Source organism: Scyliorhinus canicula, chromosome 16 (assembly GCF_902713615.1).
Source record: "Scyliorhinus canicula chromosome 16, sScyCan1.1, whole genome shotgun sequence".
Taxonomy (NCBI): domain Eukaryota; kingdom Metazoa; phylum Chordata; class Chondrichthyes; order Carcharhiniformes; family Scyliorhinidae; genus Scyliorhinus; species Scyliorhinus canicula.
In genome coordinates, this window is record NC_052161.1 from 122,019,717 (window position 1) to 122,037,749 (window position 18,033).

The following is an 18,033-nucleotide window of genomic DNA, read 5'->3' on the forward strand; positions in this document are numbered from 1 at the left end:
CTCTGGCCCCAGCCAACCCATCAGCTGTATGGGCGCGCTCCAGCACAACCAGTGCCATCTTGTTGGCTGGGATGAGTGTGTGCGGGGAGTGTAATGTATATATGCGGCTGCAGCTTGTCCGCCTCCCGAATGTCAATCACGGATCTGGCGAATCCCGCACTTTCTTATTTTTTAAGAAAATATTTTATTGAGGCATTTATAGTTTGAACACTTTCAACATTCTAAACAGAGAAATCCAACACACGTAAAACCCCACAATAGCACACCCAACTCCGCCATCAACCTAATTATCCATACACTAGATTCCCTGCCATTATACGTCACTTCCATGCCTCCCCTTCCCCCCCCCCCCCCCTTCCCTCCCTCCCCCCATGCTGACGGTCAATTTTCCTTGAAGAAGTCGATGAACACATGCCACTTCTGAGCAAACCCCTGTAGTGAACCCTTAAGGCAAACTTAATTTTCTCTAGCCTAAGAAACCTTGCCATGTCACTGACCCAAACCCCTGACTTTGGAGGCTCCGAGTCCTGCCATCTGAGCAGAATCAGTCTCCAGGCCACCAGGGAGGCAAAGGCCAAAACGTCGGCCTCTCTCCCCATCGGGGCTCCCGGTTCTTCCGACACTCCAAATATTGCCATCTCTGGACTCGGAGTCACTCTCTCTTCCAGGACCTCTGACGTGACATCTGAAAACCCCTGCCAAAATCTTCTCAGCCTCGGACATGCCCAAAACATATGTACATGGTTCACAGGACTTCCCCCACAACACCCACACCTGTCCTCCACCTCCTCAAAAAAACCTGCTCATCCGGGTCACAGTCATGTGAGCCCTGTGGACCATCTTAAACCGGATCAGACTGAGCCTGGCACACAATGAGGATGCATTGACTCTCCTCAGGGCCTTCTCCCACAACCCGACTTCCATCTCCCCTCCCAGCTCTTCCTCTCACTTCCTCTTCACCTCCCCAATTGGGACCCCTTCCCATCCATCAGTTCCTTATATATTTCCGAGACCCTCCCTTCCCCAACTCCTGTCCCGCACTGTTTTTCATTGGAATTGATTGTGTTCCACATGGCGCCGGTGCAAGCCCCTCCAAAGTTGCTGAACCGGTCCAAGTCCGGTGGCAGTTTTGCTGTTGTGAAAGTCCATGAATCCTGCCCCGGCGTCAACATTTGGTCTTCAGTAACGGAGAATCCAGCCCGTGGTCTCACCAAAGCCCTGTACATCTATGGTAAAACTTCCCTACTTTTATATTCCATTCCTCTTGCAATAAACGCTAACATTGCATTTGCCTTTCTAATCACTTCTTGTACCTACATACTAACTAATGTGATTCATGTGCCACGACATCTAGATCCCTCTGTACCGCCAAGATCTGCAATCTTTGGCAACTTAAAATGTATACTGCCTTTCTATTCTTCTGCCGAAGTCTTGGTCCCTTAAATTCTCCAATGCTTTTTCTCTGATATTAATTATTTTAAGTTCCTCACTCTTATTATACCCTTGAACGCCTTTATTTCAAGCACGTAATTTGTCTACAGTGAAGACAAACACAAAGGGCTGGATTCTCCATTTCAGCGGCCAAGTACCGGCTCAAACGGAAATTCTGCGGGCGTGTTACGACACCAAAATCAGGACTAAACCCTCACCGATTCCAAGACCGGTAAGGGGCTAGCAGCAACGCCAGGTGAAAATGTAGGCTCCTGTGCCAAAAACGGGCAGAGAATGGGCGGGTCCTTGGCCACGCATGCGCAAGGCGACAACGTGCAGCGGTCGCGCAGTATAACATGGCACCGGCCGTGTGCGGACCCGACCCTCCATCTGTGACCCCACAGGCCACCCCCCCGGCCACCGTCCACCAGTCCCCCAGCCCTCGCGGAAGCCCCCCTCAAGGCCAGTGGCACAGATCTTTGCTGAGTGTGGCGGCGCTGGACACAGTCCGCAGCCGCCACGTAGGGTTCCTGATCGCTGAGACCACACGTCACCCACGCGGTCAGGAACTTGGCCCATCGGGGGCTGAGATTCGCAGGAGGGCCTGCCAATGACACACCAATGCCGTTGCAATGATTATGCCACTTCCAATTGAGCAGACGTGGCTGACGGGCGTTAAACTGCCGCCGGCCCCGATTTGGGCGTTGGAGTGGATTCTCTGCCCGATCGGCAATTACGATATCCATGTCGGGCAACGGAGAATCCCGCCCAAAATATTTGTTCAGTATCTCTGCCATTTCTTCATTTCCCATGATAATTGTTCATGTCTCAGTCTCTTAAGGGAACAATGTATTCTTTAGCTACTCTCATTATATACTTGGAAAAGCTCTTACAATCTGTTTTTATATTCCTGGCTAGTTTACTCTCAAATTCTATTTTTTCCATTTTATTAACTTTTGATTACCCTTAACTGGTTTCTAAAACCCTCATAATGTTGTAACGAATAGTGAAAGTTCTGAGTATTGTAAGATTCTTCTTTTAATCTAATAATATACTTATTATTACTTCTCCAGCAAGCCAGAGATGGATCTTTCTCACTGGGTCATTTTTTTATGGAATATATTTTTGTAGAATATTTTGCATTGTTAAGTGTTTTCCAATGTTTAATTATCGCCATACCCTTTGATCTATTTACCCAATCAACCTGTGCCAGTTCTCCCTTCAAATCTGGAAATTAATGGGAATGGAGACTTTTTACTTTATACTTGGCCATATCCAGGGTGCACAATATTCAATCCAGGAAGACAGAAGTTTTGGCAGTTCAGATCAAGTCCCATGAATGCCATTTTATTCATACTGCATCATGACCAATGTATAACGTAATTGATTTGGGTTGGAGATTTTATTGAGGAGTGAGTCCTCTCACTGTTCATTGGTTCTTTGATGTGGAATTGACAATGGAAGCATTTGGTGAGTAATGTTTTCAAGTCTTTAGCTGTACCTTAATTATCCAATGCCTCAAATAAAAAATTCTAATCTCCCGTCACTTTCCTCCTTTTACAGATGTTAGAACAAATGATCGAGGGATTTACTCATGCAATCTTCACCACCATTATTGTCATCTTTATGAAACCGTCAAAATCCAACTCAATATCACCAAATCAGGTAAATGAAAGGTGGGACTGGCACAACATGGGGAAAATAGGCACAGACTGAAGTCAAATTTTTAAACTGTTTTTGTTGAGGTGACTGACGCAATTTGTGTTCCAGCAAAGAGGATGAAGATATTAAAACCATGAAGAAATGTGACAGAGTAGATAGACTGTTCTAGACTACTTCCAGTGATTCAGCAGTCTAGAACAAAGGATATAAATATAAGTTTGAACATAAATAATTTAAAACAGAATGCACAAAAACCTTTGCACAAGAGGAGGTTCGGAGCTTGTGCATAGTGCCACCAGAGTTAGTCTTTGAAGGAGAGACATAGGTCAAAAGTTTACAGCATCCTACCAGTGGGTCTGCATTGGTCACTGCTGGCACTGGTGCTGATGGCATTACAGAGCAGCTGGCCAATCAGATTGGCTGGTGGCTCTGAGGTCGGACGTTTGCCTAGATGAGGGGCAGAAGTCTCATCTCCAGACAATTAATACTCCGTGATGTGGTAAATATCTGCAACACTGCTGTATTTGGCAGTCACTCTTCAGGTGGCGGGCAGGAAACCTTGTCATCCGAAAATTCCTGTTCCATGTCAACATTGAAGAATAGGTATTGATAGATGTTTGGAGGAAACACAAGTCAAGGTATATGGGAACAAGACTTGGATGAGGAACTACAACTCATTTGGTGAACACGAGTAAGGACTGATTTGGTTGAATGACCTGTTTCCATGTTGTAATTTCTTTTTTATATCTATTTTATTACAAACATGAATCAAAACAGGTTACAACACATAAACACCCCAGGAAACATACTTCCCAACAATCAACTATACTGTCTGTACAAATGTTTTCACGCCCCCACCCTTCCCCTCCCTGCGACGAATAGCTCCTCAAACACAGTCACAAACATCTCCCACCTTTTGTCAAACCCCCTCTCCAGAGCCCCTTAACTCATATTTTATATTCTCCAACCGCAGGAAGTCGTGCAGGTCACCCAGCCAAGCCGCTACCTCCAGTGGCGATGCCAACCGCCACACCATTAATATTCGCCACCGTGCAATCAGAGAGGCGAAGGCCATGGCATCGGTCTTTCTCCTCTCCATGAGCTCCGGCTTCTCTGAAACCCCAAATATCACCACCAAAGGGGCTGGGTCCACCTCCTCCTCTACTATCCTGGCTAAGGCTATGAACACTCTCGCCCAGAATCTTCCCAATATTTCGCAACCCCAAAACATGTGTGGCCGATTTGCTGGTCCCCGCCCACATCTCTCGTACTCATCTGCTACCCCCTGAAAGAATCCACTCATCCTCGCCCAAGGCATATTCTCTCATTCTCTCTGTTAGCTCCTCCAGACTGGTGAACCCTTCCTCCAAATACAGATCCCTTACCTTGGCCAGCCCCACTTCCTTCCACCTCCTGCATATATTACCTTCCCCCCCCCCCCCCCCCCCCCCCCCCCCCCCCCCCCCCCCCCGGCTCAAACCCATGATTCTCGCACAGCGGCGTTAATACCGACATCTCTTCCACCCTAAAATGCCTCTTCAATCGATTCCATATCTTCACCGTGGACTGCACTACCGGGCTCTCTGAATACCTACAAGGAGCCATTGACAACGCTGCCGTCACCATAGTCCTCAAACTGGATCCCTTACAAGATTCCTCATTCATCCTAACCCACTCTACCCCTTCTCCTTCCCTTCATCGCCGCACCTTATCTACATTTGCCTCTCAATAATAACGAAGCAGGTTTGGCACCCTGCTCCCTCTGCCTCTGTAGCAGGGTCCTCCCAACCTTCCCCACCCATACAAAGTCCGAAATGATCATGTCCAATTTCCGAAAAAAGACCTTTGGTATAAAGATCAGGAGAGCCTGAAAAATAAACAAGAACCTTGGCAAAATATTAATTTTCACCACTTGAACCGTCCCTGCCAATGTCAACTGCAGTGTATACCGCCTCTTAAGATCCTCCCTGGCTTCCTCCCACCAGCTTTGTTAAGTTGCACTTATGGAGCCCTGTCCATTCTCTCGCTAACTGAATACCCAAATACCTAAACATATCTCTCGCTATCATGAATGGCATCCCCCCTAAGTTTGCCCGCCATCCTAGCTCATTCACGGGGAAAACCTCACTGGGATGGTGTGTGTGTGGGGAATGAAGTGTGTACATGCGGCTGCAGCTTGTAAGCCTCCTGAGTGTCAATCTCAGACCCGGCGAATCCGGCACGGTTTCTCATTGGAATTGATTGTGTTCAATGTGGCACCTATGCTAGCTCCTTAACAGTAGTTGAATCAGTCCAGATGTGGCGCCAGTTTTGCTGTCGTGGAACTTCACGAATCCTGCACCGGTGTCAACACTTAGTTCCAGGAACAGAGAAAATCTACGGAGAGCTCTCAGACATCTGAGTAGACAAGAGATACACTTGAGACATATTACTCATCCTCTGGAAATAATACAATCTTTTAAAACTATTGTTTTGGTTGGTTTATTTATCTGAGTAAAAGCTACGGAGCATATTCTCGACTGAAAAGCACTTCCCATTGCACTTGATCGTTGTTGTGTTATGTAATTTGGAATAACACAAGCTGCCACTTGATGCAGTTTTGACTAAAAGATGCTGCAGACTTTGAAATGAGTTCAATGTGTTTTATTGAACTATCAGTTCTCAGTGAGTTAGACTCTCTGCTAATCTAAATGTAGTAATTCAGTCTAACTGAACCAGCCTTACTCTAAGCCACTTGCTGGGATGTGATGCTGAGGATACACCCTGTCTCACTCTGCCAGTGGACAATGGAGTCGCCTTATACACGAGCAGTGCAAGGTGTATGTCGGAAGCAGAGTCTGCAGCCTTGCAGATGAGCTGTTTCACAATGTGCACCCCTTTCTCGACTTTTCCATTGGACTGCGGAAAGTGCGGACTGGAGGTGACATGCTGGAAATTGTATGATCTGGCAAACGTGGACCATTCTCGACTGGTAAAGCATGGGCCATTGTCGCTCATGACGGTGATTGGGATGCCATGCCTTGAGAAAGTCTCCTTACAGGCTTAGATGATGGTCCGGGAGGTGAGGTCCGGGAGCTTCAGCCCCTCAGGGTAATTCGAGAAATAGTCGATTATCAATACGCAGTCGCGACCATTCTCATGAAAGAGATCAATGCCAACCTTGGACCACGGAGAGGTCACTATGTCATGCTGTTGCAACGTCTCCTTGCTCTGCGCTGGCTGGAACCGCTGACAGGTAGCACAGTTCAGGACCATGTTCGTAAGGTCCTGGCTGATGCCAGACCAGTAGACAGCTTGCCTGGTGCTGCACCTGCACTTCTTGATGCCCAGGTGTCCCTCATGAATCTGGCGCAGCACCAAGCTCTGGAGACTGAGCGGAATGACAATCCTGTCCAGCTTGAGGAGGATACCATCAATCAGCAGCAGGTCATCCTTCACATTGTAAGATAGTGGGCACTGCCCTTCCTGCCAGCCATTGGTGAGGTTGTGGATGACGCGCTGCAAGAGGGGCCTTTGCCTGTCTCATCACGGATGAGAACTACCTTCTCATCTGTCGCTGGGAGAGTGCTAGCACACAGCTGCACCTGTGATTCGATGTGCTGGATGATCTGGGCGAGGTGACGGAGCGGGACAATGTATCAGCGATGATGAGCTCCTTGCCAGGTGTTTACACCAAGGTGAAGTCATACCTCCTAAGTTTAAGCAGGATTCTCTGCAACCGAGGCGTCATGTCGTTCAGGCCCTTGTGGATGATGTGGACCAGAGGCCTATGATCCGTCTCGACAGTGAATGTCGGCAGGCCGTAGACATCATCATGAAATTTGAGGATGCCGGTGAGAAGACCCAAGCACTCCTTCTCAATCTGAGCATATCTGGATTCAGTGGGCGTCATCGCCCTTGATGCGTAGGCTGCTGATGCCCAGGATGATGTGTCATCTCGTTGAAGCAACACCGCACCTATGCCATCCTGACTCGCATCTGTGGATATCTTTGTCTCCCGAGTCAAAGAACGTCAGGACTGGTGCAGTGGTGAGCTTGGCTTTCAGCTCCAGCCACTCTGTCTGGTGTGCCGCCTTCCACTCAAAGGCAGTTGACTTTTTCGCTAGGTTGCGTAGGGCCGTGGTGTGTGTGGCCATGTTTGGAATGAACTTGCCCAGAAAATTGACTATACCCAAGAAGCGCAGCACCGCCTTTTTGTCTTCAGGGACCTTCATAGCCTCAATGGCCTTGATTTTGTCTGTGTCCGGGCACACACCATGCTGTGAGATCTGGTCGCCTCGGAACTTGAGCGTCGACGTGCCAAAACAACATTTGGACCTGTTTAACTTTAGGCCGTTGGCATGTACACAGCGGAATACCTTCTGGAGATGGGGCACACGTTCTTCAGAGGACGTGGAGCATATGATGATGTCGTCCACATGCACACAAACCGCTTCAATGCCTTACATCATCTGCTCCATGATGCGATGGAATATCTCCGATGCCAAGATGATGCCAAATGGCATGCGATTGTAGCAGTATCTGCCAAAAGGCGTATTGAAGGTGCAGAGCCTGCTGCTAGACTCTTCCATTTGGATTTGCCAAAATCCCTGTGTTGCATCCAATTTGGTGAAGAAGCGCGTCTCACTTGTGAGTTCCTCCCGCTTCGGGATGGGGTAGTGTTCCCGCATGATATTCTTATTGAAATCCTTGGGATCAATGCAGATGCGCAGGCCCCCGAAGGTTTCTTTGCGCACACCATCAAGCTGACCATCAGTTCGGTGACCTTGGATATGATGCCTTTTTGCTGAAGATCCTTGAACTGTGCCTTCAGGTGCTCTCTCAGTGGAGCAGGGACTCGTCGTGGTGCGTGGACCACTGGCTTGGCATCAGGTCATAGCAGAATCTTGTATCGATACGGCAGCGTGCCCATCCCGTTGAACACATCTGGATACTGGGCGTGGAGGTCATCGAATCCGGCCTGAAGATCCACATAGAACATAGAACAGTACAGCACAGAACAGGCCCTTCGGCCCTCGATGTTGTGCCGAGCAATGATCACCCTACTCAAACCCACATCCACCCTATACCCGTAACCCAACAACCCCCCCCCAACCCCCCCAACCTTACTTTTTAGGACACTACGGGAAATTTAGCATGGCTAATCCACCTAACCCGCACATCTTTGGACTGTGGGAGGAAACCGGAGCACCCGGAGGAAACCCACGCACACACAGGGAGGACGTGCAGACTCCACACAGACAGTGACCCAGCCGGGAATCGAACCTGGGACCCTGGAGCTGTGAAGCATTTATGCTAACCACCATGCTACCGTGCTGCCCCCAATGCCCCCATACAACATGTGAGGATGTGGTAGTGTAAATGAGGTTCAGCTGCTTGCAGGCGTGCGCACCTAGTAGGGATGCCCTGTCCGGCTTAACAATTTCAAAGTATAACCGTGCTTGTGTGTGTCAGTTGGATACGTGCAGATGGCAGGATCCCAGTGCCGTGATGGCATTTCCGTTGTAATCCAGGAGCTTGCAGGCAGCTGGAAGGACCGTGGGGGGCTTCTTAATGCGCCTGAAGTCTGCCTGTGAGAGGAGGTTGGCAGAGGCAGCTGTGTCCAAATTTAACTGGATGGGGCAGTTGTTGACCTTCATCACTGCTCGCCATTCGTCTTTGGAATCCACAGCTAGGGTGGATTGGACTTGCAATGTGTCTGGTGTGGCTTATTCACACGTCGTAATAATGCCCACATGGTAGGCGTTGTCCAGGCATTCATCATCTGGATCCATTAGACTGCCGGGATCAGAATCCTGTAGGCGTTGTTGCACACTCCGGATGCGCCGTTGTTGGAATTGGGAGCGTTGGCTCCTAACTGGTGGTGCAGATCTGCACAGGGCTGCATAGTGACCTGGGGCGGGATTCTCCCCTACCCGGCGGGGCGGGGGGTCCCGGTGTAGCGGAGTGGCGCCAACCACTCCGGCGTCGGGCCTCCCCAAAGGTGCGCAATTCTCCGCACCTTTGGGGGCCAAGCCCTCACATTGAGGGGCTAGGCCCGCACCGGAGCGGTTGGCACCACGCCGACTGGCGCCAAAACCGGCACCAGCGGCCTTTGGCACCCGGCGCCAGCGGCCTTTGGCGCCCGGCGCCAGCGCTGGCCGAAAGGCCTTCGCCGGTTCGCGCATGCGCCGGTGGTGACGTCAGCGGCACTGGCCCGCCGGCCGATCGGTGGGCCCCGATTGCGGGCCTGGCCACCGTGGGGGCACCCCCCGGGGTCCGATCGCCCCGCGCCCCCCCCCCCCCCCCCCCCCCAGGACACCGGGGGCCCGCTCGTGCCACCGATCCCGCCGCCACCAGAGGTGGTTCAAACCTCGGCGGCGGGAGGGGCCTCCCAGCGGCGGGACTTCGGCCCATCGCGGGTCGGAGAATCGCCGCAGGGGGCTCGCCGCTCAGTGCGGCGCGTTTCCCGCCCCGCCAATTCCCGTGTGGCGAAGAATTTCTGCCACGGTGGGGCGGGATTTTCGGCGGCCCCGGGCGATTCTCCAACCCTGCTGGGGGTCGGAGAATTTTGCCCCTGGCATCCCGCAATTTAAACAGCATCTGCCTCTTGCAGGGTAGTGTTTCTTTAAATGGGCGGTGCCACAGTTCGAGCACATCATGACGTCGTCGTCCTGACGCTCCGTGCATCGTTGCACATGCGCAGTGCGGTTCTCAGACGTCTGCACCTGCGCAGTGCGGGTTTTGGCCACTTCGTTATCCCATTCACATCGCGCATGCGTCGGGCCCCGGGAAGAGCACACAAAATGGCCGCTTTCATCAATGCTGAGGCGCTGTATCCGGGAGATGGCCTGCACACTCTCTGCCTCGTGGGAGGCTAGTCCATCATTTTCTGCCGTTTTGAACTGGGCATAGCGATTTTTAGCGTGCTCATGCACTGTGCATGTTTCAATCGCGACTGGCAGGGTCATATGCTTGATCTTCAGTAACTGCTCTCTCATAGGATCGGAGTGAACTCCAAAAACGATTTGGTCTCTGTCATGGAGTCAGTGATATCACCGAAGTTGCAGGATTGCGCTATCAGTCTACGGTTAGTTAAATATGAAGTGACGGACTCGTCTTTACCTTGCAATCGCTGCTTGAATATGTAGTGCTCGAGATTTTGTTGGTGTCCACCTCACAGTGGCTGTCAAACTTGTCCAGGATGGTCTGAAACTTTATCTTGTCCTGGTCTTCGGCGAAGTGAAAGGAGTTGAATATTTCCAAGGCGTAATCACCCGCTGTGGTGAGGAGAAGAGCCATCTTCGATGCATCAGACGCACCATTTAGGTCTGATGCTTCGACGTAAAGCTGAAATTTCTGCTTGAATGTCCGCCAGTTGGCACTGAGATTGCCGGAGTTCCTGAGCTGGTGAGGAGCCTGAATCTTTTCCATTGTGCCGGTATACATTCGCTGGTCGTCACGGATCTTGCTGAGTTGAACTAATGAGATTGAACAGACTCCTGGTATCATGTTGTGTTTGAACTATAAGAACAGTTCTCAATGAGTTCGACTCTCTGCTAATCTAAATGTAATAACTCAGTCCAACTGAACCAGCCTTGCTCTACGTGCTGGGGTGTGATGCTGAGGATACACCTTGTCTCACTCTGTAGATGTTGGTCTGTGGAAAGAGGTGGGTTGTGAGTGCCTCATCCCTTTTATAGTGAGATACTACCCCTGAGTGTCCTGACTGCTCATTGGTCGTGTCCTATTCTATGTGTTCATTAGCTGCATGTTTGCATAGCATGAAAATTGTAACATCAATTTTGAGGGGATTCAAGACCACTTTTCAAACGAACATAATGTGTCATGAATAAATTGCCCTGAGCAATCAAGTTGTCACTTCTCTCACTCTTCTTGACAGTATCAATAATTAGCTTTAGATACATGATGATTCCAATTAAAACATGAGATCATAACTTTACATAATTCAAATAGAATTACATTTTGGCGGCATGGTAGCACAGTGGGTAGCACTGTTGCTTCACAGTACCAGGGTCCCAGGTTCGATTCCCGGCTTGGGTCACTGTCTGTGCAGAGTCTGCACGTTCTCCCCGTGACTGCCTGGGTTTCCTCCAGGTCCTCCGGTTTCCTCTCATAAGTCCCGAAAGACGTGCTGTTAGATAATTTGGACATTCTGAATTCTCCCTCAGTGTACCCGAACAGGCGCCGGAGTGTGGCGACAAGGGTATTTTCACAGTAACTTCATTGAAGTGTTAATGTAAGCCTGCTTGCGACAAAAATAAAGGTTTTTAAAAAAATATAAATTAGAGTAACCAATTATTTTTTTTCCAATTAAGGGGCAATTTAGCGTGGCCAATCCACCTAACCTGCATATCTTTGGGTTGTGGATGTGAAACCCACACAGACATGGGGAGAATGTGCAAACTCCACACGGACAATGACCCAGGGCCGGGATTCGAACCCGGATCCTCATCGCCGCAGTCCCAGTGCTAACCACTGTGCCACATGCCACCTTTATAATTATTATTATGAGTGAAAAAATCTCGCCTTACACCCCCTGGAAAGCACCCCCCCCCGCCCCCCACCCCCTCATTGTCTCCTCAATTCTCCTTGAAAAACATTTGCCTCCCACTGCCCCTGCACTCCCGAATCTTCCGATAGTCACATATCGCCACCTCCAGCCTCGGGGCCACCCTCACCTCCAGCCTCGGGGCCACCCTCACCTCTAGACTCGGGGCCACCCTCACCTCCAGACTCAGGGCCACCCTCACCCCCAGAACCGCAGACATAACATCGGAGAACCCCTGCAGAACCCCTTCAATCTTAGACACGTCCAAGACATGTGGATGTGATTTCTCCCCACCCCGCCACTCCCCCGCGCGCCGCCCACACCTATCCTCCACCCCCTCACAAAACCTGCTCATCCTTGCCACCGTCAAATGGGCCCTAGGCACCACTTTAAACTGGATGAGGCTTAACCTCACAGATGACGAGGATGCATTCACCGTCGATAAAGCCTCAGACCATGTCCCAGCCCCCAGCTCCTCTCCCAAATCCTCCTCCCATTTGCACTTAACATCCTCCACCCGAGCACCCTCCCACTCCATCAGTTCCTTGTAAATATCTGACACTTTCCCCTCCTCCATTTTTTCCTCCTACAGAAGCTTATCTTCAGCACCGGAGGCGACACCCCGGGAAAGATGGTACCTTCCTTCTCACAAAATCCTGAACCTGCAGGTACTTAATCCCATTCCCCTTAAGCAACTCAAACAATTCCTCCAACTCCTCCAGCCCCAGAAATTTGTCACTTATAAAGAAGTCCCTGAAGTACTCAATCCCCATCTGCCGCCACCCGCGGCACCTCGCATCCAGACTTGTCAGCACAAACCTGTGGTTATCACAAATAGGCGCACACAACAGCATGCCCTCCAACCCCAAGTGCTGCCTACACTGCCCCTGCACCAACACTGGACTAACGGAATACCTGGCTGGCGAGAATGGCAGAGGTACCAACAACAAAGACCTCAAACAACTCCCCGTGCACGACATTTAACTTTAACGGACTCTGCACAAAACTCTATCATCAAATCACCTGACACAAAGGCCACCTGAAGCCTCTTTACATATCAGTGTCAATTATTGGATACTTAACATAAATGAGACAACTAATTGGAATGTCTCTTAACCCATTACTCAACACGCGCTACCTGGCTACTGAGGTATCTGAAGCTCATCCTACCACCTTAAACAGCAACTCACCTCCTTTCCTGCCCCCTCGTATTGATCCGGAACACTTCACTCCAATTTGTCCCCTGAAAACCGGCCAAATTCCACCAAAATCCCCATGATCCCCCCAAGCAGCTCAACGGGTCTGAAAAGTATAATAGCAGATGATCTGCATACAACAAAACCCTATTCTCGACTTCCCCCACATAATTCCTCTCCAATCCCTCGATGCCCGAAACACCAGTGCCAGTGGCTCTATCGCCAGTGCATTAAGAAATGGGGCGAGACACCCCTGTCTCGTCTCATGCTGTAACCCAAATTACTCCAGGCTTATTTGGATCGTCCGCACACTTGCCACTTGCGCCTTATACAGCAACCGGATCCAATCCACAAACCCCTGTCTGAACTCAAACCTTGAACAAATACGGCCACTCCACCTGATCAAAAGTCTTCTCCGCGTCCATCGCCAACTTCAACCTCAATCTTCTGTCCACAAAGGCCATCATAATCACGTTGAGTAACCTCTAGACTTTTGCCGATAACTGCCTTTCTTTCACAAAACCCGTCTGATACTCCCCAATAAACCCTGGCACACAGTCCTCAATCCGCGATGGATTGGATTGGATTTATTTATTGTCACGTGTACCAAGGTACAGTGAAAAGTATTTTTCTTCGAGCAGCTCAACAGATCATTAAGTACATGAAAAGAAAAGGAAATATCAGAAAATACATAATAGGGCAACACAAGGTACACAATGTACTTACACAAGTACACAATGTAATAACACCGGCATCCGGTGAAGCATACAGGGGTGTAGTGTTAATGAGGTCAGTCCATAAGAGGGTCGTTTAGGAGTCCGGTAACAGCTGGGAAGAAGCTATTTTTGAGTCTGTTTGTGCTTGTTCCCAGACTTTTGTATCGCCTGCCCGATGGAATCATAGAATCATAAAATTTACAGTGCAGAAGGAGGCCATTCGGCCCATCGAGTCTGCACCGGCCCTTGGGAAGAGCACCCCACTCAAGCACACACCTACTCCACCACCCCATCCCCTTAACCCAGTAACCCCAATTAACATTTTTGGACACTAAGGGCAATTTAACATGGCTAATCCACCTAACCACACATCTTTGGACTGTGGGAGGAAACCGGAGCACCCGGAGGAAACCCAGTCACACACGGGGAGAACGTGCAGACTCCACACAGACAGTGACCCAAGCCAGGAATCGAACCTGGGCCCCTGGAGCTGTGAAGCAACTGTGCTAACCACTATGCTACCGTGCTGCCCACGGAAGAAATTGGAAGGGTGAGTAAGCCGGATGGGAGGGGTCTTTTATGCTGCCCGCTTTCCCCAGACAGCGGGAGGTGTAGATGGAGTCAATGGATGGGAGGCAGGTTCGTGTGATGGACTGGGCTGTGTTCACGACTCTCTGAAGTTTCTTGCGGTCTTGGGCCGAGCAGTTGCCATACCAGGCTGTGATGCAGCCAGATAGGATGCTTTCTATGGTGCATCTGTAAAAGTTGGTAAGGGTTAATGTGGACATGTTGAATTTCCTTAGTTTCCTGAGGAAGTATAGGCGCTGTTGTGCTTCCTTGGTGGAAGCGTCATCGTGGGTGGACCAGGACAGATTTTTGGAGATGTGTATCACTCGGAATTTGAAACTGCTAACCATCTCCACCTTGGCCCCGTTGATGCTGACAGGGGTGTGGCCAGTACTTTGCTTTCCAGAGTCAATTACCAGCTCTTTTGTTTTGCTGGCATTGAGGGATAGACTGTTGTCGCTGCACCACTCCACTAGGTTCTCAATCTGCCTCCTATATTCTGACTCGTCGTTATTCGAGATCCGGCCCACTATGGTCATATCGTCAGCAAACTTGTTGATGGAGCTGGAACCAAATTTTGCAGTCGTGTGTGTACAGTGAGTATAGTAAGGGGCTACGCATGCAGTCTTGTGGGGCCCCGGTATTGAGGACTATTGTGGAGGAAGTGTTGTTGTTTATTCTTGCTGATTGTGGTCTGTGGGTTAGAAAGTCGAGGATCCAGTTGCAGAGTGAGGAGCCAAGTCCTAGGTTTTGGAGCTTTGATATGAGCTTCGCTTGGATTATGGTGTTGAAGGCGGAGCTGTAGTCAATAAATAGGAGTCTAATGTAGGAGTCCTTATGTCTAGATGCTCTAGGGATGAGAAGATAGATAGAGAGAAGATAGAGAAATACAGCACAGAACAGGCCCTTCGGCCCACGATGTTGTGCCGAACTTTTGTCCTAGGTTAATCATAGATCATAGAATTTTGGACACTAAGGGCAATTTATCATGGCCAGTCCACCCAACCTGCACATCTTTGGACTGTGGGAGGAAACCGGAGCACCCGGAGGAAAGCCACACACACACGGGGAGGATGTGCAGACTCCATACAGACAGTGACCCAAGCCGAAATCGAACCTGGGACCCTGGAGCTGTAAAGCAATTGTGCTATCCACAATGCTACCGTGCTGCCCAAAATGTAGGGTCAGGGCGATGGCATCTGCTGTGGACCAGTTGCGGCGGTATGCGAATTGCAGTGGATCAAGGCATTCTGGGAGTATGGAGGTGATGCACTTCAAGACCAACTTCTCGAAGCACTTCATTCCGACTGAAGTCAGGGCCACCAAACGGTAGTCATTGAGGCATGTTGCCTGATTCCTCTTCGGCACCGGTATGATGGTGGTCTTCTTGAAGCCGGTGGGGACCTCGGAACGGAGTAGGGACAGGTTAAAGATGTCCGCGAACACATATGCCAGCTGGTCCGCGCAGGCTCTGAGTCCCGTCCGGACCCATTGCCTTCCGAGGGTTCACTTTCAGGAAAGCCGATCTGACTTCGGAAGCTGTGATGGTGGGTATGGGTGTGTTATGGACTGCTGGGGCACTCGACAGCGGATCGTTGGTTTTTTGCTCGAACCGAGCATACAATGCATTGAGTTCATCGGGGAGGGGTGCGCTGCTGCTGGAGATACTGCTCAGCTTTGCTTTGTATCCCGTAATGTTGTTTAGGTGCAAGCACCTTTGCCAATAACTTGGCATCAACATTCAATGATATTGGATGGTATGACCCACACTGCTCCAGGTCCTTATCCTTTTTAAGAATCAGGAGGTAGAAACCTGTGACAAAGTAGGGGGGGAGTTCCCCCCTCTCCCTCGCCTCATTATACGTCCTCACGAGCATGGGCCCCAGCTCCGCCCCAAACTTCTCATTAAACTCCACTGGGAACCCGTCTGGATCCGGGGCCTTCCCTGTCTCCATCGCCCTCATACCATCCAGCGCCTCCGACAGCCCGAACAGGCCTCCAGGGCCTGCACCAGCCCCTGCTCCACCTTGGAAAACTCCAACCCATACAGGAACTGCTATATCTCATCTTTCCCCCTTGGGGGCTCCGACTCATAAAGTCTCCTATAGAAGACCTCAAAAACCCCATTCACCCTCTCCGGATCCATCACATTACCTCCTTCGTCGCTCACTCTACCAATCTCCCTAGCTGCTGCCTGCTTCCTCAGCTGATGGGCCAGCATCCTACTTGCCTTCCCCCTGTAATCATGCCCTCCACAACTGCTCCACCGTCTTACCCATCGACACAAACCCAAACTCCATCTGGAGCCTCTGCATCTCCTTCAACAACCCCTCCTCCAGCACCGAGTACCTCCTGTCCACCCTCAAGATCTCATCAACCAACCTTGCCCTCTCCTCCCACTCTACCCTCTCCCTGTGTGCCCAAATCAAAATAAACTTCCGCCTAACTACAGCCTTGTGTGCCTCCCACAATGTGCCGGCTGTGACCTCCCCCGTATCAATCACCTCCGCAAAACCCTGTATGACAGCCCTCATCCGCTCGCCCACCCCCTCATCTGCCAACAGCCCCACATCTAACCACCACTGCGGATGTTAGGCCTCCCTCTGAACCAGACCAACCTAATGCAGCGCGTGGTCAGAGACCACAGGCGAAATTCTCCGACCCCCCTCAGGGTCGGAGAATCGCCCGGGGCCGGTGAAAATCCCGCTGTGGCTGGAATTCTCCGCCACCCGGGAATTGGCGTGCCTTCCGTGCCGATCGGCGAGGCCCCTGCAGATTTTCCGGCCCACGATGGGCCGAAGTCCCGCCGCTGAGAGGCCAATCCCGCTGCCGTGGTTTCAACCACCTCTGGTGGCGGCGGGATTGGTGGTGCGAGCTGGCCTCCGGGGTCCTGGGAGGGCGTGGGGCGATCGGACCCCGGGGGGTGCCCCCACGGTGGCCTGGCCCACGATTGGGGCCCACCGATCGGCAGGCGGGCCAGTGCCGTGGGCGCAATCTTTTTCTTCCACCGCCGCCACGGCCTCCACCATGGCGGAGGCAGAAGAGAACCCCCCTACCGCGCATGCGCCGGTGGTGACGTCAGCGGCAGCTGACGCACCGGCGCTTGCGCGAACGGCCGAAGGCCTTTCGGCCAGCCCCGATGCCGGCCGGCGCGTATCAAAGGCCGTTGACGCCGGTTTTGGCGGCAGTCGGCGTGGTGCCAACCACTCCGGCGCGGGCCTAGCCCCCAAAGGTGCGAAGAATTCCGCACCTTTGGAGAGGCCCGACGCTGGAGTGGTTGGCGCTACGCCGGAACCCCCCGCCCGCCGGGTAGGGGAGCATCCTGGCCCACGATCGCCGAATTCCCTGAGTCAGCCACCCCCGCCAGCAAGGCCTTGTCCATCGTGAAAAATTTGATCTGGGAATACACCCGTTGCACACGGGAAAAGAATGAAATCTCCTTTTGTCCTCGGCCTCCCAAATCTCCACAGGTCCCCCCCCCCTTCATGAGCTTCATGAACCCCCTTCAGCTCCCGAGCCACTGCCAACCTCCTCAACGACTTCGGGCTTGACTGATCCAGGCTCGGATCCAGGACCGTATTAAAATCCACGCCCCCACCGCCATAATCAGCTGGTGCATATCTAAATCCAGAATCTTCCCCAACACCCGCCTCATGAAATCCTCATCATTCCAATTTGGCACATACACATTAACCAGGACTTTCAGCATCTCCTCCAGCTTCCCAGTAACCATCACATACCTACCCCCCCAGATCGGCCACATTGCTCCCCACCTCAAACGCCATCCTCTTATTCACCAACACTGCCACTGCCCTTGTCTTCATATTCAGCCCGACTTGAAACACCTGCCCCACCCATCCCTTCCACAGCCTCGTCTGATCCCCCTACATCAGGTGCATCTACTGCAAAA

The 18,033-nt window shown here is 51.3% G+C and overlaps 1 protein-coding gene across 8 annotated transcripts in view; it reads left to right on the forward strand.

Annotated features, from left to right (window-relative positions):
• Window positions 1-18,033, forward strand: part of LOC119950783 (matrix remodeling-associated protein 8-like) — a 120,542-nt gene that overhangs the window by 55,585 nt on the left and 46,924 nt on the right. For all 8 annotated transcript variants that reach the window (XM_038773563.1, XM_038773564.1, XM_038773561.1 and 5 more), the window contains one exon: window positions 2,995-3,096. In XM_038773563.1, coding sequence (XP_038629491.1) covers window positions 2,995-3,096 — 102 coding nt within the window. The remainder of the gene's footprint in view (window positions 1-2,994; window positions 3,097-18,033) is intronic.